This window comes from Balaenoptera physalus (genome assembly GCF_965194825.1).
Source record: "Balaenoptera physalus genome assembly, chromosome: 2".
NCBI lineage: Eukaryota > Metazoa > Chordata > Mammalia > Artiodactyla > Balaenopteridae > Balaenoptera > Balaenoptera physalus.
In genome coordinates this window covers 5,057,778-5,083,392 of record NC_138883.1, presented here as the reverse complement: position 1 = coordinate 5,083,392, position 25,615 = coordinate 5,057,778, and the positions used below count along the sequence as shown (strand labels likewise).

General features: G+C 57.1%; 2 protein-coding genes across 4 annotated transcripts in view; one reads left to right on the top strand and one right to left on the bottom strand.

The window, feature by feature from the left end:
* The first annotated feature begins 994 nt into the window (after positions 1 to 994).
* SLC25A47 (solute carrier family 25 member 47) lies at positions 995 to 6,681 on the top strand. 2 transcript variants are annotated; one of them, XM_082448275.1, is made up of 6 exons: positions 995 to 1,135; positions 3,250 to 3,293; positions 3,600 to 3,671; positions 4,383 to 4,565; positions 5,206 to 5,524; positions 5,824 to 6,681. In XM_082448275.1, exons 1-6 carry the CDS (start codon positions 1,108 to 1,110, stop codon positions 6,102 to 6,104), a joined length of 927 nt encoding a protein of 308 aa, XP_082304401.1. In that variant the 5' UTR covers positions 995 to 1,107; the 3' UTR covers positions 6,105 to 6,681. The 2 variants fall into 2 exon arrangements, with proteins under 2 accessions (XP_082304401.1, XP_082304400.1); XM_082448274.1 differs by lacking the exons at positions 995 to 1,135; positions 3,250 to 3,293 and adding an exon at positions 3,343 to 3,516.
* Positions 6,682 to 9,472: 2,791 nt separating this feature from the next.
* WARS1 (tryptophanyl-tRNA synthetase 1) overlaps positions 9,473 to 25,615 on the bottom strand; it is a 35,567-nt gene continuing 19,424 nt past the window's right edge. For both annotated transcript variants that reach the window (XM_082448267.1, XM_082448266.1), the window contains exons 5-11: positions 23,453 to 23,572; positions 22,556 to 22,738; positions 17,536 to 17,636; positions 15,495 to 15,607; positions 15,108 to 15,281; positions 12,244 to 12,384; positions 9,473 to 10,762 (exon numbers count right to left, since the gene is read on the bottom strand). In XM_082448267.1, coding sequence (XP_082304393.1) covers positions 10,601 to 10,762; positions 12,244 to 12,384; positions 15,108 to 15,281; positions 15,495 to 15,607; positions 17,536 to 17,636; positions 22,556 to 22,738; positions 23,453 to 23,572 — 994 coding nt within the window. In that variant the 3' untranslated portion in view covers positions 9,473 to 10,600. The remainder of the gene's footprint in view (positions 10,763 to 12,243; positions 12,385 to 15,107; positions 15,282 to 15,494; positions 15,608 to 17,535; positions 17,637 to 22,555; positions 22,739 to 23,452; positions 23,573 to 25,615) is intronic.

The following is a 25,615-nucleotide window of genomic DNA, read 5'->3' as shown; positions in this document are numbered from 1 at the left end:
GCCCTGGACGAGTCCCTTTTCCGGGCCTCAGTGGCTCCATCTGTAAAATGGGACCATCAGCCCTGCCTCCCTCCCGGGGCTGTGACGAGGACCCCCTGAGCTGGTGAAGGAGGAGTGCTTGGTTAACTAAAGCGGGGTGCAACTGCCGGGGATGGGGGTCACCGTTCTTTACAGTGGTTTCCAGTGCCCAGCAGGCCACTTCTGTGGCCTCTTATTGGAGCGGCTTCCCCTCCAGGAGTGCCCCGGTTTGGTTAGAGGCCAAATCGGCAGCCCCTGCCCCCGTCCTTTGGTTCAGTGAGCCCTGCTCAGAGCGGGGTCCGTGTTGGGCGCTGGGGACTCAGAGCAGAGGTAGACCTGGCAGGGGCCCTGGGCGCAGGGGGAGAGGTGTGGAAGCGGCAGGGGGAGGGTGGGCCCGGGCTGGTGTGAAGGGCGTGGAGCAGAGGGTGGGCCGCCCGTGACCTCTGTTGGGGCTGCTCACAGAAGGGCTCTGGCCAGCCTCCTGGACGCTTGGTCATCGGTGGCCTGTCGCCCCCAACTCCCTCCCTGCTAACTGGAGCTCCTTGGGGACACGGCCGGGGTCTTATTTGCCTCGGAGCAGCCTCAACTCAGATAGTGTTTGTTGAATGAATCAGCGAGGGAGCTTTGAGGGTTCCCCGGGCAGGAGCAATTCCAGGGGAGTCGAGGAGGCCCCAGGACGCGGATGGAGTCTGAGCTTGGGCTGGGAGGGGTGGGGGCATCACAGCGTCCCCAGGAGCTGTCTGGACGTGGCCTGGGGCCAGGCCTGCAGGCGGTGCAGACAGTGATCCTGCTTCCTGAGCTTGACGCCTCCCGTGGCCTCTCACACACTTCCCGACACCTGGGTCCTGAGCACACTGGAACACGGGTCCTTTGGGGTAGGGCGGGAGGGAGTCCAGGTGGGCACTGACCCGCCTGCTGCCCAGCACGGCCTCTGCCTTCGGGGCCACTGGTCAGCAGGCTCCGCCCCGCACCGCAGGTATTTAAGGTCTGAGAGGAGCCAGCGGGAGCTGTTGAGGCCACCCTGGTGGTGGCACCGGACCTCTTTAAGGCACGCTGACCCCAGGGCCTTTCCCACCAGCCACGCTGTCCATGGAGTTTGCTGCTGGAGCCATCGGAGGTAACAGTGGGGACAGAGGGGTCTCGGGGGCGACTGCTGCTCCTGGGGCCAGCAGGAGGGGCTGGACGGGGTGCTCTGCCCGGGCAGCAGTGGGGTTTGAAGCCCCCTGGAAGTGGCCGGCACCTGGTGTGGGCCACAGGTGCTGGGAGGAGAGAGCAGTTTTCCCGGAGGCTCGGGCCAGGCGACACAGGGCCCAGGAGGAGATTTTGGGGGGCCGGGGGTGGGGGGAGTCTGCACTGGCCTGGGGGGCTCAGCCTGGGAGGCCGAGGGGCTGCTGGGTGGGAGCAGAGGGTGGTCTCTGCCTGGCCAGGGGGAGCCTGGGAGCTGTAAGCATGGAGCGGGATGGCGGAGTCATGGGAGGGGAGGGGGGGCTCCAGGAGAGGGTGGAGAGTGAGGACAGATGGGGCCTGTGTCCTGCCACACTGACTGCAAGGGTGGGCGCGGAAAGGGAGGGTCCCAGCCGAGCCCGGCACCCCCCTCCGCTGGCTGTGTGCACACACACGGCCAATCCCGGCCTTGCTGACCCCCCAGGCTGTTTTCACTTTTGGGGAAAGGGCTATTGTGAAAGCCCGACCCAGAGAGAGCCGGCCCACCGGGGACGGGCCCCTCCCAGCATCGATCACGCACACAGGCTATTTTGGGTGAGGCACCCTTGGCCTTGCTCCTCTTGTGAAACAGCAGCGGCTGCCCGTCAGTACTTCTGGGAATGGTGTGGGGTTCTCTTCAGGAGGGGAGGGCAGTGCCGAGCCAGGAAGGACCAGGGCTCTGGCCTCATCAGTGGGTTTCCTGAGGTCCCACTGTGGGCCGGGCCTGAGGCCAGCTGCTTCCCTGGACATTAGGCCCCTGAGGAGGAGGCTCAGAGAAGGGGCTTGACTTGCCCAAGATCACACGGCAGGAAGGGCTCCCGAGTCCTGCATCTTTTCTCCAGAGCCCAGGGAAGGCCTGGGTGGCAAGGGCTCCTGCTCTGTGCCTGGCTCAGGGTCACGGGGATCAGACCTGGGCCTTTTCCTTGAGAAACTCTAGTTCTGGAGTCAGAGATGGCAGGCGGTGGGACAGCAGCAAAGCCATATGACAGGGGCTGTGACTAACGTGTTTTCTGGCACAGAGGCAGCCCCAGAGTATAGGGGTCAGGGAGGGCTCCTGAGAGGAGGTGATGCTATGGCAGGGCTTTGATGGATAAGTAGGAGTTCGGTGAGGTATATGTAAAGGTCAAGGAGGGGTAATTCTACGCAAGTCAGTCAGTCAGTCTTTTGCTTCACTCTCTTTGTTCCTTCACTCATTCATTCATTCACTTTATTCTTTCATTCATGCATATTTAGCGAGTCCTGGGATACACAGTAAATAGGGCACAGCCCCCACATGCCTTATTGTCCTCAAATGGCCCCCCCCACCCCACCCCCACCCCCCAGGGATGAAATCCCAGGGACCTGCCCACTCGCTCTCTGTCTTTCTCACGGCAGTGCTGGGGGCTTGGACGTTGAGACCCTGGTGTCAGGAAAGGAGAAAGAGACAGGCGGGTGGCACCTGGCCCTCTTTGCAGGAGGCAGAGGGCCCTGGTCCAGGAAGCCTTGAGTCCTACTCTGTCCCATGCAAACTTGTGCTTCCAGGCTGTCCCTCACGGAGGCCTGGGGTGACCCGGGCTTTCCCAGCCCCTAGCCTCTGCTTGGGCTGTGTCTCCCCGCCATCACCCCCAGAGCTGTGAGGTGCAGCTGCCTCCTGGCTTGCAGACAAACCCTTCACAGACTGAGGCTTGAGGGCGAGCTCGGCCTGGCTTGGAGACGGGGGCCAGCAAATTTTGGACCAAGTCTCCCAAAACATGACGCCAGAGGGGAGGCCAAGGAGTGTCCTTGGCTTTCCGAATGAGGATCCAGTGGGCTAAGACTCGGGAAGGAGAAACCACTAGCAGCCTGGCAGACGTCACTTTACCTCTCTGAGCCTCAGTTTCCTCATCTGTAAAATGGGGGCCACTCTCCCTCCCTATGAGACACGGTGTGGAGGAGAAGAGCCAGGCGTGCTCTTTCGCAGCGGGAGCACCACCAGGGCTCACCCTCCGCCTCTCCCCGAGACGGCTCAGGCTCCTGCTCTTCTCACCGGTTCCTCTGCTTTCCTTCCAGGCGTCTGCGGTGTTGCCGTGGGCTACCCCCTGGACACGGTGAAGGTGCGGTCATCACCAGGCCCCTGCCACCCACCCCAAGGCCCCTGCCTGGGCTTCAGCCCCCCATTCACGGCCAGAAGACCTTTCTAGCCTGCTATTCAGAGCCAGTCGCCCCATGGTCCTCGGGACCGTAGTGCCCCTTTCTCCCTCCGTGCCTCAAATTTCTCATCTTAGAAGGGGCTCACTGTCCTGCTCTGCCCACAGTCAGCAAGGCTGCGACAATCAGGTGTTGGCTCTCCCTCCCCCAGGGCCTGCTGACCTTGCCCCTGGCCTGGAGCCACCGCTTCCTGAAGGCCACTTCTCCCACAGGTCAGGATCCAGACAGAGCCCAAGTACACAGGCATCTGGCACTGCATCCGGGACACGTATCGCCGAGAGCGGGTAGGCCTGGGGAGAGGGTCACGGGCAGCGGGATGTTGGGGCCTCGGACGCCAGGGCTGCCACTCACCAACCAGCCTGGCAATACTGAGCTTCTCTCTGAGCCTGTTCTCTCACCTTCCAAATGGGAAAAGCTGTACCAACCTCCTGGATTCCTCTGAGAACAAGAGCCGGGGTGTCTGGCACACAGGAGGTGCTCAGAATGAGGTCCTGCCTCCAGAAGAGGGTCTAGAGGGGACATCTGGGGACTTGGAAGGTCTGGGGAGGAACCTGTTTGCATTTCTGTCCCCTCCAGCCTGGGCACCCCTTGAAAGAACGCTGGGTGGAGTCATCAGGGGTCCCAGGGTCCAGCTGGGAGCCCCGTCCAGAGGAGGGTCTCAGGGACACTTACTAAAGTGAACTTGGGAATCAGTGCCGACCAGGGGTGAGCAAAAGAGAAACAGCAACGACCAAGCTGCTAGTTCAACATCATCGTCATCAAACAGCTGCCCTAGGTCAGGCCTGGCCCCCGGCCCTTCAATCCCTCAGCACAACCTCACGAGTCGGGGGTTACAATCCCCATTTTACAGCCGAGGAAACTGAGGCCCGAGGCAGCCTACGTGACTTGCCTGAGGGAGGGCGGGGCAGGGGCTCAGGACCCCCTCGGGCAGCCACTCCTCCCAGCTGGGCCTCTGGCCTGACTCAAGCCCTCGGGTCCCCTCCACCTGCCGCCAGGTGTGGGGCTTCTACAGGGGCCTCTCGCTGCCCGTGTGCACTGTGTCCCTGGTCTCGTCCGTGTCTTTCGGCACCTATCGCCACTGCCTCGTGCACATCTGCCGGTTCCGGTATGGCAGCGCCGACGCCAAGCCCGCCAAGACCGACATCACGCTCTCGGGATTCGCCTCCGGCCTTGTCCGCGTGAGTGGGGCGGGGTGACGGGGTCCCGGGACCGCAGGGGTGGGGAGAGGCTGGATGGAGCCTGGGGGACTGTGGCTGAGGACACAGCTGACTCGGTAACCGAGGGCAGGCTAGGGAGCCTCTCTGAGCTTCTGTCTCTTCATCTGTAAGAGGCGTGGTGAGGCCACGCGTGTGAAGCCCCCAGCGTGGGGTCTGACAGGTATGAGCGACCACAACATGCAGCCAATGTTATTAGTAAAATTATCCTGTGTTATCTATTAACGTTATCAATGCTTACATTAAGTGTTACATTATTCTTACACTACTTACATTAATTAAATAATACATTAATATGTCATTAACAGATTAATGATGTGATTAAGCACTTTTGTGAGCTGGAGTCACATTTACTCGACACCTACTGTGTGTCAGGCCGCTCTGCCAGCAGAGAGTGTGTAGCTAAAGGAAGCCCTGGCTCCGGCTGGGTGGGTGCAGCCGGCTTTGAACCCCGCTCCACCATGGCCCGTGGGCCAGCCCGGAGCTTCTTGGGGCCCAGGCTCCCTGGCGGTCACCACGGGCCACAGTGGCAGAGGGAGGCCAGGGGCAGGGAGTGCGGGCAGCGCTGCCTCCTCACCCCTGTCGGCCCCCACCCCTGTTCCAGGTGTTCCTGACCTCGCCCACCGAGGTGGCCAAGGTCCGCCTGCAGACGCAGGCGCAGACGCAGCAGCGGCGCCCCTCGGCCTCGGGGCCCTCGGCTGCTCCTCCCACGTGCCCCGCACCCCCTGTGGGTCGGGCGCCAGGGCCCAAGTACCGCGGGCCGCTGCACTGCCTGGCCTCGGTGGCCCGGGAGGAGGGGCTGCGCGGCCTCTACAAGGGCAGCTCGGCCCTGCTCTTCCGCGACGGTCACTCCTTTGCCACCTACTTCCTCTCGTACGCCATCCTCTGTGAGCAGCTGACTCCCGCTGGCCGCAGCCGGCCAGGTGAGCGGGGGCCGGGGCCTGGGGTGGCGGTGGTGGTGAGGCTCAGCCTGGTGGGAGTTGACGTGGGGGGAGGAGACGGGCTGAGGTCACACTGGCACCCAGTGCCTCCCAGGGGGGAAGCTCGTTGCCCTCAACATGAGAGTCAGGACAGGCTTGCTCTGGGTGGCCCTGGACAGTCATGTCTGTGGCGAGAGCCCAGGGCTCCCTCATGGCCAGGCCCCGCCCTGGGTGCCCACCAGCTCTCCTCGGGGGCCCCAGTGCGCCTTCCAACCAACGTGCCCGTGGGACCCTCCCCGCAGATGTCTTGGGCGTGCTGGTGGCCGGTGGCTGTGCAGGGGTGCTGGCCTGGGCCGTGGCCACCCCCATGGACGTGATCAAGTCGCGCCTGCAGGCGGATGGGCAGGGCCAGCGCCGCTACCGGGGCCTCCTGCACTGCGTGGTGACCAGCGCTCGGGAGGAGGGGCCGAGGGTGCTCGTCAAGGGGCTGTCGCTCAACTGCTGTCGCGCCTTCCCCGTCAACATGGTGGTCTTTGTCACCTACGAGGCCGTGCTGAGGCTCATGCGGGGCCTGCTCTCCTAGCTGGCGCCCATCCCCAGGGGCCAACCCGCCAGCAGCTTCCAGAGGCCGCAGGAGCTGAAGGAGGCGGAGGGGAGTGTCGGGGTCAGGGCCCCAGGGGGCCATCGCCCAGGACAGCTGGGGCCTCCCGCCCAGCGACTGACCACAAGGAGGTCAAGGGGCCCAGGGCTGGCCTGAGGGTCACAGGAGCCAGGGAGAAGCGGGCCTCTGGGATGGGGATGTGGTCGCCTGGAGCCGTCTGTGCATTTGGCCAGTGGCTCAGCCCGGCTCCCCTCCCACCTCTCCCCGCCGCCCCCCGTCTGCAGAGCGCCCCTGCGTCCCCTCGGCTCCCCATCCTTCTCTCCCCACGCAGCTCTCCCTGCTGTGCACCGTGCTCGTCATTCCTGGTCCTCAGACGCAGCCAACTGGTCTCCCCACCACACGGAACCCAGGGGCAGCCGCCTGGCTCCCGGCGCGCTCGGTCCCCACGCCGGGCTGCTCAGGGAGGAGTCGCCCGGTCCGCTCACCCACCCCCGCCCCGCCTGCGGACCCGAGGCTCAGCCGCCAGCTGTTGCCAATAAAACGCTTCTCGGGCGGTTCAGTGGTGCTGCTCCGTGGTCTGTGGGGCTGGGGACGGGGCCCCCACCTGCAGCTTGTCCTCAGAGGCCAAGCCCTCCAAACCTGTGTGACCAGGGCTCCCACTGCACCGCCGGCACGCTGAGGCCCCGCCCCCTCGGCCTTTGGGGCCGGGGGCCCCGCCTGTGTGCTGAACCTGCCCCAGGGGGCCGTTCGGCGTTCAGCATGATGCCTGCTCTCCTCACCCCCACCCCCATCCCAAACCCACCCCCTTTCTGAGTGAAACTGCTCTCCAGCCAGTTCCAGACACCAGGATGTGAGCTGCCTTTCCACGGGGCCTGGAGGAGGGAGGCTCCGTGTATCCTCAACACCGCTGGGTCCGTACATAGGTTATCACGATGGCTCAGAGAGGACCGGGCCTACCCAAGGCCACCCAGCAGGGAGAATGGGGGTCTCACACCGGCACTTCTGAGGCCCCAGCCCTCTCTCTGGCACCACGTGGCTTCCAGTGACGGTCCAGCACGAACCTTCCGGGTGCCCACCACAGCAGCCCTCTGGTAAAGCCAGAAGCACCTGCCTCGACACGCACTCAGACACTAGCCTTGACCGTGACTTTGGACTGAAGTCCAGTGTTCACTGGTCCACCTCCAGTGTTCCGGCTGAACAAAACTCTTTCCTGTTCCCAGAACACGTGCGTGGACCCTCTCCTCCGGCCTCTCCTGTCGTACGGACCCAAGCATTTGCTTACACCCTGCGCTCTCTGCCAGGGACGACCTTCCCTCCTCTCTGCCTGGCTAACTCCAGGCATCACTAATCCCAGGCGTCACTTCCCCCAGGAAACTCAGCTGCTTTTAGGTGTCTCCTGCTCTGCTCCATGGGGCCTGGTTCGTCGTCTGGTCACTTATCCACCTCCTGCCCCCCACCCCCCGCCCCGCCCCGAGACAATAAGCCACGCACAGGCTGCACGTGCCTGATGTGGACTATTTCCAGGTCAGGGCCTGGCACGCAGCAGGTGCTCAGGGAGTGTGGAATGCATGAATGCAGGAGTGAGTGAACGAAGTCCCGCACTGGATTCCTGGAAGTTCATTGGGCTTGCAGCTAAAGATGCTGAGATGCTTTGGCCAGGTGCTGGGAGAAGGGCGTCTCCTAACAAAAGGTTTCAATATTCGTCAAACCCTGTGTCCACTTTTGGCAAGAAGACCACTAGTGTGCCCACTCGCTTCGGCCCTGGAAGGAGAGTTACTCCTTCCTCATGGGGAGGGTGGGGACCGGCGGTCACTGAGCACCGGCTCTGCTGTGCTGGGGAAGTGGCTCTGCAGGAAGGCCCGGGCCTCGCTCTGGCCTCGCTCTGGCTACAGCCTCTGGGAAGCAAGGCCCTTCGGAGGGCGGACGTGAAGGGATGGGGAAGAGAAGGGCTGGGCCCAGAGTCAGTGGGCCAGAGCTGGGTTCTCCTATTAAACGGGGCCACCCTAACCAAGTCCAGGCTGCATCTGAAGTTTCAGATGGGAGATAAAGGGTGGTCACTCAAGGGCTCCCAGAGCCTGTGCTGACTGGGGACCACGGGGCCTCCGAGCCGCATCTGCCGCGGTCCGCGCAGGGCCTGGCCCAGCTCTCCATCACCGTCAGCAGGCTCCTCACTGCCCCTCAGATGCAGCCCCACTGGCTCCCCCAGACCGGGAACAGAGGCGGAGCAAGGTCTGAGGGGTGGATAGTAACAGTCACGGGGGCTGGGGACCGACCTCCTGCCTCAGCCCCCAAACACCGCCGGCCCACACACCTGCCCACCCTAATCCAGGGCATCTCTCGGGGAACTTTAAGAATCTACTGGTTTGTAGCAAGATGTGGCGGGTGGGAGGGTCTGTGGCCCTTACCAGCAGTGACCTTGGGCAAGTCACCTGACCTCTGGCCCAGGGCCCAGCTGACCCAAACATGAGGTGTCAGTGCTCTTGTTTTACGGGGAAGGGGGGGTCCCGCCCAAAGTCACTGGCCTGTGTGGGGCCTCAGCCCCGCCATTCTGTGGCCCCAGGATGACGCCCACTCCTTCTGGAGGCTCTGGCTGGGTGAAGGGGCGGCTCTGCCACCCCGGGGACTTTGCTGTGGTCCCTCCTGTGACGTGGACACAATGGAGCAGAGAAAGGTTGTCTCCGCTGCCCAGGCCACACAGCCTCGCCATCCTCTGGGCTCACCTCCACGGGCCACATCCGGTCCCGCAGGAGCTGAGGCCGGGACAGGAGACGGGATGAGCTCGTGCCGCACACGGCACCCAGCCACCCAGGTGGAAACCTCAGGGCCGTCACGTGTAAAACAGCCTGTGCGGGGAGACGGCACACGAGACAGGACGGGCCCGTTCGGTCACAACTCACTGTGTGGCCTCGGACAAGTCACATTCCTCTCCTGAGCCTCAGTTTGCCCACCTGCAGTACGGGGTGGGCGGGCAGAGCGAGCCCAGGGCTCCATTCCGGCTGGGCCCCTGGCCTGGGCCCTGTCGCTACACGGCGCCGCTCTGACGCCCCTGTGCTGTCCGCGAATCGAGGACATCTGCTTGCATTCTCCAGCAGCTGCTGGGAACCTCCAGGGAGGGTGGAAGCCAGCACGGGGAGACCGCTGAGCGCCAGGAAGGGGCCGCTTCCAGCCGATTCCCGAAGCCTGCACCTACACACCGTGGGGCTCCCGGGACTGTGCTTCCATCCCACACGCATCCCGGTATGACCCGTGCAGGAGCAAGGGCATCCGCGGAGGGTCAGGCGCGGCACGGCCCCGGGCTGGAGCAAGGCCCCTGCTCACCCCGCAAAGCCCAGACGGAGCACAGTGACACAGGCGGGACCAAAGGAAGTTTATGTGTCATGAGTGAGACCAGAGTGGGGCACCCAGGAGTGGACCCTGCACCTCCAGCAAGGGCAGGCTCTTGGACCCGGGGCTTCCCCGAGACGGGCTGTTGCTTTTCCGAAACTACACAGGGCGCTCAGTTAAACGGGCCTCCCATGGACACACAGCCGAGGGCCTCGAGGGCTGCTGCACGCTGCCTAGCTGTGCCCACCCGTCTGGGGCACAGGCAGGGCACTGCTCTGTGCAGACAGACTTCCACGCCAGTCAAGTGTCAAAACAAAAGCACCTGCAAAGGCAACAGACTGCCCTCAGCGTCTGGCACAATCAGAGTAAAGCAGCCATCAGTTCTCAGGATGGAGTGTCTAGGATTACTTGGTGCAAACAAAATATTAGTACATTCAGGCAAAACAGCATGATTTCTGGAGTACAGTACATGCATGGTCTGGAGTTTAGTACGTAAACTGGGAAGTTTCACCCACAAAAGACTCAATTTAGTAAAAACTGGCCTACTCTGGCCAATATTCAGAAACGTTTAAGGCAGCTTTCAAGCTGAGAGATCTCTTGGTTAAATGTTTAGCAAAGCTTTTGGCCAGCACTTCTTTTTTAATTTTGGGGGGGCATGTGCTGAAATGCCTCTTGTGCCCATTAAGCTTCCCCACATCAACTTTTCGAAGCACTTCTTTTCGGTTTTATGATAATAACATCTTGATTCCAGGTATGCATACATAAACTACATACTCTTTGATAGAGCACGTTTAAGAGTATGTTTGGATGTAGGATGCTTTCAAACAGGAGCTGTCCTGTGGACCAGAACAGGCTGGCCAGTGGACATCCAGCCCAAGGCTGCACATCCTTGGGGCTGCTTTGTGGGAGAGACTCCAGCTGGACTTGTCTGTGTGACCACTCAGTATTACCCGGCACCCAATCACCCCACAGGGTTATGCTCACAGGAGACAGGGAATGACATTCAGCAGAAGAAACAGCATTGATACACACAGAGGGCTTATAGACACCAGGCCAGTAATTACCGTGTGACACAGCCTAAGGGAAGTGGTGATTCGACTGGGCTGGGATTCTTGGAAAATTACATCTCTTAGTAAGTGTATAGAAAGTGAGCGTTACTCAAAGTCGTAGGACAGCTTCCGGGGAGTCATGAACTCTTTCACTATCTCGTCTGTGACCTCCTTGCGCCGGGCCTGGTGCTCGGCGATCAAGGGCTGCAGAACTTCTATGAGCTCCTTCTTGAGCTCGCCGGTGAGCATGGCCCCGCTGGTATAATCCTGCCCGGGAGGAGACAGGCTATGTGAGAAACGGCTGCGCACGCCCTGGGTACCTCCCTTCCCCGGGCACCACCCATGCAGAGCCTGGCACACGGGTGGCATAGAAAAACGAGAACCTTTAACCATGCCTTTCTTAAAATGACTCTGGGCCCTGGTGAGCAGCCGTGACTCACGCTGGCACAGCGAGGGGAACAACGGGGCCGGCCACCCCACCTCACCCACCCTCCTGTGGGGTCAGGGGGCTCCAAGCCCTGAACCCATGACTGCTCCCTTCAGCCTTACTGGCTTCTCTAAAATCTCTGCCGAATCTTTTTTCATTTTCTGATTGTGATGGTAACATGTACTTACTGAACAAACTTAATAAGGTACCCAAACCACAAAGCAGCAGCAAAGTAAAGAAAAAAATCCCCTGCAAAGCCAGTGCCCAGAGGCTAAGGGCCACTGCTAATATCCTGGCATGTTTTCTTTTAGATTTTTTTTCTGGTGCACTGTATTTAAACATAGTGGATCTCACTGCACGTCCAATTTGGTGTCCTTTTATCACTATCACTGGCGTATTCTCCTGTGTGACCATAAACCTCACACCTGCGTAATAATCCCTCCTGACTATTCTCAGTTAAGGTTTCCTCTGTTGTACAGAGTCTCTTCTGAACTTTTTGCTACTATCATTTTTTTTTTTTTTTTTTTTAAATTTTATTTATTTATGGCTGTGTTGGGTCTTCATTTCTGTGCGAGGGCTTTCTCCAGTTGTGGCAAGCGGGGGCCACTCTTCATCGCGGTGCGCGGGCCTCTCACTATCGCAGCCTCTCCTGTTGCGGAGCACAGGCTCCAGACGCGCAGGCTCAGTAGTTGTGGCGCACGGGCCCAGCCGCTCCGCGGCATGTGGGATCTTCCCAGACCAGGGCTCGAACCTGTTTCCCCTGCATTGGCAGGCAGACTCTCAACCACTGCGCCACCAGGGAAGCCCCGCTACTATCATTTTTAACATCTTTGCATAGAGAGCTCTTTCTTATTCAGGATTAGTTTCTTGGAAAAGATGCCAAGAATTGGAAAACCTGAAGCAGGGGCTATGAACATTCTTCAGGCTCTTTGGCTCGCTGAGAGGCACGCTGGGAACACTCGACTTACCCCGGTGAGCCCCAAAGCGTCTGGATTACAATCAGTGCAAATATGGCACAAACCCGCTAAGTCGGTAGTGGAATCGTTTCAACACTGAAGGCGTCTTGGTTTAACTTCTACTTCTCGATGACTGGTAGGGTTAAACCTTTCCGTGTGCCTGCTCACGAGCAGTCTGTATCTTCTCCTCTGGGAACTATCTGTTCATGAGGTCTCTGGGCACGTGGTCAGAACACAACCGACCTACTCAACTCTAATGTGGTCTCAGCTGAGCGCCTGCCCCTCAGGCACCGGGGACGCTGGCTGCCCCCAGCGTGGCTGCCAGGCCTTCCAGGCCCCGTGTGGCCACTGGGCCCCCGCCTCACCTTCCTGATCTGCTCCAGCCGGTCGTCGTCCTCCAGGAAGAAGGTCAGGTACATGAAGGACACGTCCACGTCGCAGTTGCCCCCAAACTGCCGGTGCTCCTCAATGGTGTCTCTGCCTCCGGAGAACGCGTGCTTGTTGACCTGCGCCAGCGAGAGGACACACAGATGCTCGTCGGGCCGCCGCCCTGCGCGTGGAAGCCGGCCCAAGCAGTGGGAGGAGCCCTCAGACTGCTCCTTCCCACCGAGCCCGGGACGGGCCGCCGCGGGGCTCACTGAAGAGAAGGGGGGACCGGAGGGCGGATGAGCTCTGACCCCCCCACTCCCCAGAGACACAGAATAGAATCGGGAAAGCCAAAGCACCACCTGTGCTGAAATTTGGGGAAAATGTCCTAAAGTGTCCTCGGGTTCAGTAAGAGGACAGATATGAGCCATCTTCAGAGTAAAAGGGACGAGCAGGGAAGGGCGGCTGCTGCCTGGGAGGGCGTGCTGTTGGCGGAGGACAGGAGAGCAGAGCGCCCCCCTGCCCCCCACCATGGACGGGAGGACGCGAGGCACAGGACAGGGCTCCCGGGAGAGCAGAACCTGTGCGGAGCGCCGAGGTGGACAGGCCCGCAGGCGGTGCCCCACCTGAAGACAGGCACTTCTAGAAGCTGAAGAAAGAAAGACTCAGAAACTAACAAAATGGTTTGTAGGATTGAAGATAATCTTAGAGAAATCAGGGTCAAGAGGTAAGAGGAGAAAAGCCAAAAAGGGGAGACAAAGTTCCTTCAATGTTCTTTCAATGACTATCTGAGAAACCTATCACGTAGAAACGTCACCCTCATTTTCCTCCGGAAAAGGGTGCGTCAACAGTCTCAGTGGAGACGTTTGGTAAGCCTCCCAGCAGGACTCCGGAGCAGATTCCTAACCGGATCATCCAGAATCGCAGACTAACATCAGGCGCAGAGGCTGGCGGCCACGAGTGAGGCCAGAGAAAGCTGGACTTTCTGGTGGGAGCGCCAGCGGCTGAGGGACAGCGGAAGCTCCGACCTGTCCCTGGGCGTGACGTCCCAGGGAGGCGGGAGGCGTGTTTTGGCCCGCGTGACAAAGGAGCGGTCCAACGACCCACGTTGGAACTGAAATCTTAAATTTGGGCGGCACTCTACAGTTTGCAACCACTTTTATATGTGATCTCATGGAAGCCTTGCCCCTAGTCTGCAGTTTTGTACAGCTGCTCCCACTTGACAGTGACGCCTGGACAGCCATGGTCACTCACCAATGGCAGGTAAGTGGCGGGGCCCAGACAACCCAGGGCTCCTGCCTCCAGGCCACCGGAGGGCCCAAGCCGTGCAGGACCCGGGTTATGGCCCTGCCCCACTGCTTCCCAGCTGTGTGAACGCAGGGAAGCTGCCGGACCCCTCTGAGCCCTATTTCCTTGCTTACGAAATGGACGCAGCCCCCGGGGTGGTTGTCAGGACTCAGTGAGCTCGCACAGGTGAGCACACGGCAGGTGATCACGCAGCCAAGCTGCCGTGTCCCCAGCACTCTACTGTTGTTATTCGTGGGAGGGGCCTGGAGCGGAGATTCTGCTTCTGGAGTTGAAGGTGGGCTTGGGGATTGGGAACAAGGGCCTGGCCTGACCCTGTCCTGCCCCACAGGGTGCTCGTGACCCTGGCAGCCTGGGTGGTTCCCGACCCTCCGCTCACTGCTCACCCAGCCCTCGGGTCTTTGCTGGTCCTGAGCGAATGAAAAATGTCCCAGAGCCAAAACGACTTCTTTAAAACAACTTCCAAAAACAAAACAAAATGACTTCTCTGCTAGAGGGAACAGGAGCTTCCCTTCCCCTCTTCTGCACTCCGTGCTCTGGAATTTTCCGCCAGAAGTGAAAGAGAAAGGAAAGCCCTGCCGAGGCTGGGAAAGCTGGCGGCTACCACTTCCTGGAAGACAGTTCTGATACTAAGGGTTCCCCGTTGTCAACCAGAATGTGGGACTTTCCAGAAGGGGTAGGGGCCCGGCAGTAACTCCGATGGATGCACTACATGCCTCAAATACAGTTTCTGTCACTCCTGTTGTAATCGTCCAACCCGCGAACGTGCACTTGCTTCCAAATAAAATGTCAACAGCTTTGTGGAACAGTGAGGGGGCTGAACACATACTGGCAGTTCAGAACTGAGCAACAGAAGTGCGGCCCTGAAAAGTAAGGAAGTTCAAACTAATTCCGATTGGAAATTGGTTTCTCTGGTGACCCGGAAAATATTTACTGAGCTCCTGCTGCATGCCGGGCCGGGCGCAGCACTCCTGGGCGGGACCCGACTGTGGAAGGAGGCTCATCAGTCCTGAGTCTCAGTGAGAAGGCTCTGGAGAAAACCAGCCCCTACCAGCTGGGTAACGGCAGCTCGTGGGCCGGGAGGGCATCTCCTGGTTTCCGGTGGAAACCTGGTCAAGTTGGCCATCCTCTCTGGGCCTCATCCTTCTTGTCTTTAAAGGGAACACACCACTATCTCCCAGTGAGAATTAAAACCGAGAAACATAAAGAAAGCACCTGGCCCAGCTCCTGGAATACGGCTGATGCCCAGAAATACACGACATTTTTTCTATTGTTTAACTGTAACTAAAGAAAATTGCCGTGATTTTGCTTCCCGAACAGTGTTGGTGAGGAAATCAGAGAAGAAAAAAAAAGAAAAAAATTCCAAAGTCTTGCCCACATGAAAAGACACAAATAAGAAAATCCCCCTGTTATCTGGAAACGGGGACAGGCTGCCTGGACCCTGGAATTCAGGGCCCCCGTGGCAGCGGAGGCCAAAGGACAGAGCAGCACCCTGCATGTGTGTCTCCCCGTGGTGTGGCCCTGCGCAGAGGCTGCCCGCGCCCCGGGCAGTGCTCACCTTGGTCTTGATCTGCTTGGCCGTGTCCGTGAGGAAGATGGAGGAGTTGGGGTCGCTGGCGCTCATCTTGGTCTGGGCCCCTTGCAGGGCGGGGAAGAAGGTCGAGTGCAGCAGGGCTGGCTTAGGGTAGCCAATCCTGGGGGCCACATCTCTGGTCATCCTGAAGTATGGGTCCTGTGGGGAGGGAGGGGACAGTGGGACAAGTGGGCCAGCTGCTAGCCCGTGAGCAACCCCCGAGCGGGCCTCACAGCAACCCCCAAGCTTCCAGGGAGTTTAAAGAATCAGCTCCGCCCTGAAAAAACCTTTTAGACCCTCCTTTCCCACCGAAGAGGGCAAAGAACCGCCTGCCACAACCAGCCTGACACAACCCTGGCCCTGCCTCCTGACCTGGTCGATGGCACATGGGATGAGGCACTGGACATCTGTCCGGTCTCGGAAGATCTGGGGGAACGAGTTGCTGAAGGAGGGAGCGGCCTGGATGGCAGGAAAACTGATCTTCCCTGGAAGGGAGGACAAAACATCTTTATACACGAGACCGCTTCCTGCTGGAACTGTAAAAGGGGTGAACAAAAATCGGCTTTCTCCCCACTGGAAAAGTAACAGTCATTAAAGAAAACCTGAAAACTACACAAGAGTAGAAGGAAGAAAAAAAACCTGTAGTCCCAGTTTGTGTCTCTTTTCACCCATTTTCTCTCCCTTTCACACTCTGCATTTCAGTTGTGATTCTCCTCTGGTCTGTTCTTTACAGGTTCCACTTTGTAACATTCACCCACACTCTATCCCGTACACGTACCCTAGAGAGTCAGCCATTCTCTACCCACTGGGCGTCTGGGTTGTTCCTCAGCTTTAATCATTATAAATTATGACACCTTGGTACATAAAACTGTTCTCAGTATCTTGGATGCTGCTGTTGTTAACGCTGCTACTGCTATTTGCTTAGACCTGCAGAAGTGGAACTCTGGGGTCAAAGGGCATGGATCTTGGCGTGACCCTTGATAAGTGGGGCTGGGCCAGTCTACCCCTCTGCGCTGCTCAGGCATTTCCCAGATAGCCCACGTGGCTCCAGCCCTGGAATGCTGTCTCTGTGATGCTCTTTCCCGGCAGCTGTTTTCTCCCCTCCGCAGAAAGACACACCTCATTTCTGGGTTCCTTTCTGCCTCTGGGTGTCCACGTGGCAGCTGCCATGGGCGCCAGCACCCTCTTTACAGCACTGAGCATCCCCGGCTCTGGCTCAGGGCCTTCCCTGGGCTCGTCTACGCCCCACGACTCTATGGAGAAGATGTCACTGTCGTCCCCATTTTATGCACGCGGACACCAGGCTCAGACTGCCTCTGTGGTTTCCCGGAACTAGTGCGCAGTCAGTAAGTGGCTGAGCCAGGGTTCGAGCCCAGGTCTCTCGGCAGCAAAGTGTGTGCAGCTCCTCGTTACGCCTGCTGTCTCCTTACTCACTTGGGGCAGCCTTCAGTGAGACATCTGTCCACTCGATGCCGGGATTCCCAGGGTTAAAAAACCCTTTCAAAAGCACAGGGTTTATGCCCCAGTTGTCCGGAATGGATCCAACCGAAACATCAAAGGGTTCTGCTTATGTGAAAAGCCTCCCAGTAAGGCCTCTGCGCGTTTCTCTCTGCACTCTTCCTTATAGGCCCCTCACGGTGGGCCCTGGAATGTGCTCCCTCCCAGCAGGCACACCTGGCACAGAGCGCCTGCAGGCACATCCTGGGAGCTGCCCCGGTTGGCAGCTACTAGGCCTGGGGCTGTGCACCCAAAATAAAGGGGAGGGGGTCCGGAGACAAAGCCACTAGTCTCAGGATTGATTCGCAGCTCAAGGACCTAAGCGTCTCAAAGGAGAGAAAGCCAATGCATCTGAAAGGGGCATGGAGGGAGATACAGGGAAAGGGACGTAAACATGGGCAAAGGGGGCCTATCCGCTGGGGACAAGCCTGGAAGGAGAGCGAGGGAGGGCAGGCAGGGTGGGCTTCCCAGGGCCTCCGATCAGGACCTTCCTTTTGCAGGTGGGGAAGCTGAGGTCCAGGGAGACAAAGACGGCAGGTTCCGGCCATAGAGCAGGCCCTCCTGCACCCCCTGGGCCCCCACCAAGGCCTCCCACGCTGACTGGGGTCCCAGGAGCAGGCGGAGGACAGAAGTCATCCGTACCCTTCTCTTCCTTCTAAACCTTAAAACGGATGACTAAGGAGAGGGACAGAGGGTGTCCCGAGGGATAGCTCCACATGGCCCAGAAAAGGGGCCAAATGCATCACACCAGCTCTTTATGTTCCAGGGAAAACCCACCTATTTAAAGAGACAAACTGCAAATGCTACCATCTCAGAGACAGCTCAGCCCCGGGCAGGCACCAAGCACGTCAAGCTGCCTCCTGCTGAGCTCGGCTCCTTTCCGAGGGCAGCTGGGCGGGGACCGCGGGCTCCTTACCGATGCAGTCGCTGTCAGTGAAGCCGAAAATGCCTTTCACTTGGTTGAAGGTGACGTGCTTCTGTATCTTCACCACGTTCTTGTAGAAGCCTGGGCTCATCCTGCAAAGACGATCAGAATCAAACCCCGGACCCAGAGGGTGGCGTCCACTGAGGGCAAAGCAGCAGATGGTACAACATGGCAGGCCAGACACAGGCCGGGACACACTGGGGAGGAAGGCGCTGTGACGCCCCCTGTACGCAAAGATGCCTGCGGCAGGCGAGGCGAACACACCTCTACCTGTGGAAGGAAATCAACATGAAGCTGAGAAGCAAATAAGGCAAGAACACACCGGATTCAGCGGTTAACTCAACGGCTAACATGAGATATTTAAATTCTGCCAGGGTCACTGGCTGAGCATATGGGGCTTTAAGTTTGGGGGCCCCAGTGCAGCTTTTCTGTTGAGACGGACTGTGTGCTTTCTCGTGGGAGATTACCGTTAACCCTGGAACAACACGGGTCCGCTTACACATGGTACTTTTCAATAGTTAACACTGCAGTGCTACATGGTCTTGGCTGGTTGAATCCACGGATGTGGGGAACCTAGGCTGTGGAGGGCCAACTGTGAGTTCTACGTGGATTACCCTCCTCATTGTTCAAGGGTATTTGCAACGTGTTGCTGGATGGAGTGTCCGGATAGCAACTGACGGGCCCAGGAAGGAGGGTCTGTCTCAGTGCAGCTGGCCCTCCCTGCATCCGGCCACCGCTGTCCCCTCCACCTGGGGCAGCCAGGCTGTCTGGACAGGGCGAACTCTCCTGGGGGGTGAGGGGTGTGAATACGAGGCCTGGATCTGTGGCAGCCATTCTGCTATTAGAAGGAACTAGGCTGAAGGGGCAGAACCCAGAGTGGCTTCTTACACTGCATCTTTTGACTAACACATTCAGTAGCTTTTCCTCCAGGCCCTATTATGTGTCAGGCACCATAAAGATAAAAAGGGAAAAGGCGGGAAAGCTGTTGTTTACTCTCATGGGGCAGGAGCTGTGCTGAGTGCGGGAGATACACGGCCACTGCCCAGCTCCCCTGTGAGGCGGCAGCTTCGCCTCCACTTTCACAGAGGCTCAGAGAGGTTACGGTCATAAACCTAGTGAATCCAGGACCTGGGATCCAAACCTAGGCTCGTCTGGTCCCAAGGCCTGTGCTTTTCTCACCACATCTCACAGCAGTTGAAGAGTTTAAGGCTCTGGCCCTGACGGAGGGCCACCGAACGCCTCTGGGCAGGCAGGGGGCGAGTGTCAGAAGGGCAGGGATGCCGGCTGCCTGGGTCTAGGGCAGCCACAAGGCAGGGAGGCCGGTAAAGGCCAAGGCCACCGCAGCAGGGTCTGTTTGAGTTGAGCAGCGTCCCACTCAGACAGGGAGCAAGGCGGGGGAGGGATGGGGGCTTCCGCTTCAGCCCTGGGGGCGCCGGCCAGGGTGGGAACAGTGCTGCGGAGGACACGCCAGGGGCAATGGCAGCAAGCAAAGAGCTCCCGGCACACGTCACCCCCCCGACACCCCCCGAGGTACACTGAACACACCAGAGAGCAGGGCGGGATAACCACCTGGAGAGACGCCCGCTCGTTCATCCTGCCGCAGCAGGAGCTACCGCCCGTGCCAGGGGTCTCCTGGGGGACAGCAGCAGGCCTCATGCTGCCTACGCCTGGCGAGGACCAGGGCTGCCCGCCACCAGGCGGGGATGAGCAAGAACTCCGTGCATCCTGGGGTTGAGGCGACCGTCAATGCTAGTCCCCTGGGCAGATCAGCCGGTAGGCCCATCCTCTTCTATCTGGGGTCGTGCTGCATAAGATGGCCTCCAAGCCCCACAAGGAGGGAAAGTCTACAGCATCCCTAGTATCAGAAGCAGTACTTCTGAAGAAGACAGTCTTGACCATTCTTGGAGGCCGGGTCGCTTTCTGGCTGCACTGAGAGCATGGCCACACCCCGCCAACCCCCCAGGGATGTCTGTCCCCCGGGCTCGCCCCTGTGCCGATGCAGCGTGACGCACCCCGAGGCTTCGCCTTGGGGACCAGGAACAGACCCAGCTGCATCCTGTAAATGAGGGCTGGGTACCAGTTTGCCCCCCCAGGAACACCTGCCTTCACACTCCCATAGCTTGGAGAACATGGCCTGGATTTCCTCACACAGGCAGGCAAATGAGCGACGGGGTTCTAAGTTGGAAGAGATTTTCAAGAGTGACACTGAGCGCTCCCCAGGGCCGGGCTCTGCTGGAAGCACTCCACATGCAGCGGCTCAGTGGTCAGGCCTCGTGAGCCTGCGGCCCAGGTGCCCCCGTCCACTGAGCTGACCGTCCTATCCTTCCTGCTCTTCCTTTGTCCTCACAACACTCATTCTCACCTGGTTTACCACCTGTGAACTCCCGTTAGAGAGAACCTGACGGAGCGGCTGGATAACTGTCTTGGCTGCTGAACCCCCAGCATCAGTCTGACATGTAGTAGATGCTCAATAAACACCTGTCCAACACTCACTGCCCGAGTCACACAGGAGGTGGCGGTCAGGACGCGAGCCCAGGCAGGGCACTCTGAACCCCTCGGCTAGACCACCCCTCACTAGTACTAACCCCCCACTGCATAGGAAAACGGGGGCTCAGAGAACTGAAGGACTTGCACACAGGAACCAAACCAAACCCGGGAACAGAGCTGGGTCTGGAGCACTGGCTTTCAGATTCCCGGAGCAGTGTCCTTCCACCCCTCGGGGGTCCCAGCAGGAAGACCCCGCTGGGCCCAAACGTGTGTGGGGACACGGTGGCAGGAAGCCTCAGCCCCAGCACCGACTCCTTCCCCCATGGAGCCCCCCGAGAGCGTGGAGGAGGCTTTGTTGTATTTCTTGCTCCTAAGGAAGATTGGCTTGGGAAGGAGCTTTATGAACTCAGAGATTTAGATTTTGAGTTAAACTTCAAGAAAAAAAGTAAAATGCTTGAGTGTTTAGAGGAAACTCTTTAAGAGAAAAAGACACTTGAAAACAGACCTTAACATTTAAATGTCCCTCCTAACTTTAGGTTCAACATAAAATACGTAAGAAGAGCTAGGACAGGCCCTTTGTCTGGGTTTTCATCTTTACTCCATGTTCATAAAGAGAAAGGAAGTTCTTAGGGAGCAAAGGCGGCAGAATTGAAACTGCAGGTGCCACAGAGACAGGGTGGAAACCAGTCGCCACAGACGCCAGTCTCTCAGAACGAGCTGAAAGCACGGTGGGCCATGGCGGTCTCCTCACGCGGACTGTTCGGAAGTTCACGCCCCCGCCCCGACGTTCTCACGGACTCGTCAGAGGCGTTTGTTTCTGTCCCACCAACATCTCAGCACCACAACGGGGGACTTCGTTTTGCTCAGTGCTGTGTTCTCGGGGCCTCGGGGGGCACCGGCCACAGCGAGCGCCCCGTGACCGCTGCTTTACTGGTCTAGTGGCAGAGGACAACCCCTCACGCTGCACCAGAGGGGGGCCCAGGGCGCAGGGGGACCAGAGAGGGGTACCTAAATCTGGCTGCAGGAGAGACAGCTCCCAGGAGAAGGCGGTGCTTGACCACGTGCTTGGAAGACAGCATAGGAATCCGCGGAGCTGGGAGTCCCGGGGCCAGGGCAGAGAAGAGCAGGGACAAAGGCGAGGGTGTGGAACAGCCAATTGTTCTGTCTAGCTGGAGGGGGCGGTGACCAGAGAGGAACACAGGCCAAATCACAAGGGGCTGGTGTGCAGAGGGGAAAGCGAGAACTTTATCCCGATGATGATGGAGAACCAGGAAAGCTGTGAGCAGGGGACTGAGCCACACCCGCCTTTTAGAAAGAGCGCTGGCTGTTGGGGGACCAGAGGCCGAGAGGGGCCACGGTGGGTGGGAAGAGGCTGCACAAAAGGACGCCAGTGACTGTGTGATGCCAGCACTGCCTTGTCCTAAAAAGAGCAGCAGAACCCATGGTGTGTCTACGGGTTCAAGCAGCTGAATCAGGTCCTTTTAAGGACTAGGGGGAGAGAAATAAAACTAAGTGTCATGCAAATGATAGTAACGGTGACAGCTAAGGTCTCATCTAACCCTATTTCATGGACCAGACTTGCTGACTCACAGACCCTGAACAGAGGAGACCTGGGACTCGAACCCAGGTCTATTTTCCTCCCTTGTAAGGTCATGTTTCTTCATGGACCCCACAATGCCTCTGTGCCCACAAGAGAGCGATTAAAAAAATGTAATAGGTAAAATTAGAAAATTCATTCATTTACTGGCTGCTAGAAAGGCCAGATTTCATACCAAGGCACCTATTTCTCTCAATGGCTATGAAGCTACCCCTCAGATTTCAGCAGTAACAAAAGGGACCCCTGTGGGGCGATGTTCACCAGCAAGCTCCCCTGCACTTACTGCCCGCGCAGCCCTTCGGTGTTTCCACCACGCCCTGTCTGGGCCTCTCACAATCTCCTAACAGGGGCCGCACTCCACCAGCAAGCTGGGCCCTCAGTCACTGTCGCCCATGGACGGCCAGAGCCGTGCAGGGAGCACCTCATCTTAGAGGCTCATGCAATATTTGGTGACCTGAAGAGCATTCTTCTTGGGACGGTGGACAGAGTCTTACTTTTCTAACACACTTCTTGGTAGTCGTCTGGAATGAAGTTCAAAACCACAGAAGTTACAATTTGAGGACTTCCAGAAGGAAATCTTTTGGACTATTAAGTGTCTGGTTTAACTAGACTGTGAGGGAACTGTGTCACCAGTGAGTCTTTTCTCTGTAGGGAAAAAGGTACACTGAGAAAGAGAAAGACACCCAAATTGGCAGAGCTGACCATCCGTGGAGAGAAACTGCGACACAGATGCACATCTGTCACAAGCTGAGGATGGAAACCTTATTTGTCAATAAACCAATAAACCAGACCATAACATTTAATAAAGGAAGAAAAACATCTTCCAGACCTCGAGATGCTTCAGGTGTTTCAGCTGCCGTGGCCGTGATGACTTGTCTACAATCTGCATCTACTTATTTAAAAGGCAGCCAGGCGTTCTCTCCTTACCCCATATAGTCAAGGTCAGAGAAGATGAAAGTCTTCTTGATGTCAAAGCCGCAGGCGATGATGTCCTTGGCGTTCTCCACAGCGTAGCCATAGGCCTGGTCCAGGGTCAGGTCCTTCCACAGGTACTTCTCGTCGTCGGTCATCTGGATGACCAAGGGCACGTTGAACACGTCCTGCAGCCACCTAAGAGACCGGGGGAGGAAGGCCGTCATCTCATTTCCCTGCAGAAAAACGCCACTGTGCCTCTGAAAACACGGTTCCTGCTAACAATGTATGTCAAAACGTCCCTGCCCACAAAATCACACGCTCTGATCACACTGTGAATTTGACTCCTGTTAATAAGGGCTACCACTGTTTATTACCACGTCAGCTCTGTGCTGGCTGCTCTGCACACTTTATTTTGAAGCCTTACGAGAACTGTAGGCGGTAGGTATTATTACTCCCTGTGGCAGATGTGGAAACTAAGGCCCAGAAAAGTAACTCTTCTATGGTCACATGGACAGGGGAAGAGGAGGACGCAGGTCCACTGACTCCAAAGCAATGCTCTCTCTACCACCCACAACCCGCTAAAGCGACACCAGGAACAGGGTGAAGAGAAGCCACAAAGGCAGCAACTCCCCAAGACCTTGGTTGTTCAAGCAGACGTGAACTAGTACTGTCTTGTCAGTTCTAGACAAGGTTTGTGACTAACATTTCTTTTTTTTTTTTTTTTTTTTTTGGCAAAATAATACATTTATTATCTATGATTGGCAGATATACTGCTGATTTAGTCTCTCCATGGTTCAAAAGAATTTCAAAATAACAAAATAATTTTATATACCATACTCGATCAGTAATGTGACTAACATTTCTGATTCACTAATACAAGTGAGAACAGTCATACGATGCAATACTTACTTTGTGAAGATAAACGGGATGAGGTGACCTACGTGCATTGCTTCAGAAGAGGGGCCCCTGCCCGTATACAGATAAAATGGTTTCTTATTTTCATAGGCATCAAGAATTTGATGCATGTCTCTAAAGGAAAAAGGAGAAAAAATAGTGTGATGTTCTGAGAAAAAAATCGCGGTGTGAATGCTCATTTGGAAATGATAAAGAGACAAAACAACCCGGATAATCACTAGAGCTTGTTATCCTTGGTGCTTATGCTGTAAAAACGACAGGAAACTTCTTCTGAGCTGGTTCTCCTGTGATCGTTTTAAAAGTGTAAGACATGCAGGTTGGGAATAATGAACGTAAGTGTTGGTCAGCCGCTGGATCTCTCTTGGAATTCCTGCAAGTATCGATGTTGACATGCCGCCCGCTTCACACACTTTCCTGGGAGTGACCCCAGGCCGACACCACCCAGTCCTCGCTGAGAACCACGCAGCGCCGACACTCTGCTGGCCCAGACGGGGGAAATCGCAGGGCTCCCACAGTCCTGACTTAGGGAGGGAGGTAAGGGATGTCCCCAGGTGGAGGTCTGCTTTGGGCTCCCTCAGCTACACTGGGACCAGGTGTCTTCACCTGGGAGTTATTCTGGAATCATCCACCCTCCCCAAGGACTGGGGTCCACCGACAGTGCACACGAAGAGGCCTCCTCCCTGGCGGTACATCAGAATCACCTGGCCGGCTGTTTCCACACCACATCTGCCTGAGGTCTGCCTCCACAGACTCTGGTCCAGTGGGTCTGGGGTGACGTCTGGGAATCTGTATTTCTAAAACCCCTGCCGGTTCAGAATGGCCATCATCAAAAAATCTACAAACAGTAAATGCTGGAGAGGGTGTGGAGAAAAGGGAACCCTCTTGCACTGTTGGTGGGAATGTAAATTGATACAGCCACTATGGAGAACAGTATGGAGGTTCCTCAAAAAACTAAAAACATAACTACCATACAACCCAGCAAGCCCACTACTGGGCATATACCCTGAGAAACCATAATTCAAAAAGAGTCATGTACCACAATGTTCACTGCAGCTCTATTTACAATAGCCAGGACATGGAAGCAACCTAAGTGTCCACTGACAGGTGAATGGATAAGGAAGATGTGGCATATATGTACAGTGGAATATTACTCAGCCATAAAAAGAAAAGAAATTGAGTTATTTGTAGTGAGGTGGATGGACCTGGAGACTGTCATACAGAGTGAAGTAAGTCAGAGAAAAACAAATACTGTATGCTAACACATATATATGGAATCTAAAAAGAAAAAAAAATGGTTCTGAAGAACCCAGGGGCAGGACAGGAATAAAGACGCAGACATAGAGAATGGACCTGAGGACACGGGGAGGGGGAAGGGTAAGCTGGGATGAAGTGAGAGAGTGGCATGGACATATATACACTACCAAACGTAAAATAGATAGCTAGTGGGAAGCAGCCGCATAGCACAGGGAGATCAGCTCGGTGCTTTGTGCCCACCTAGAGGGGTGGGATAGGGAGGGTGGGAGGGAGATGCAAGAGGGAGGAGATATGAGGATATATGTATATGTATAGCTGATTCACTTTGTTATACAGAAGAAACTAACATACCATTGTAAAGCAATTATACTCCAATAAAGATGTTAAAAACACCCAAAAAAACAAAACAAAACAAAACAAAACCCTGCCAGTGACTGCAACGTTTGGCAGAGTATGAAACCACCCTTCCAGGGTGTGAATGTTCTTTGTTTCTGGGCAAAGTATGCCCACATAAAAGAGGAATAGCTGCCTTTTCCAGAGGTCTGGGTAGGAGAACCCAGACAAGAGTATTCTGAAAGCGACTTCTCCTTACACCCCAGACCAGGGGTTAACAGTGCTTATCTCTGGGCTGATAGGATTAGGGGGATTCTGGTTTTTGTGCATAGTTTTGATTTTTCCCCAAGGAACGATCACACAGTGCTTCTGAAATAAGGAAAGAATGAAACACTTGATTTTGGAAGAAAAAGAGTCCTTCTTTGGTTCTCACAAGTAACCAAATCAAACTTTTATTGGCTTACAGAAAAGAAAAAGAGTACAAGCCGTCACATGAGCTGCTCTTTTTATTTTTTTGCCGCACCGTGTGGCATGTGGGATCTTAGTTCCCCGACCAGGGACTGAACCTGT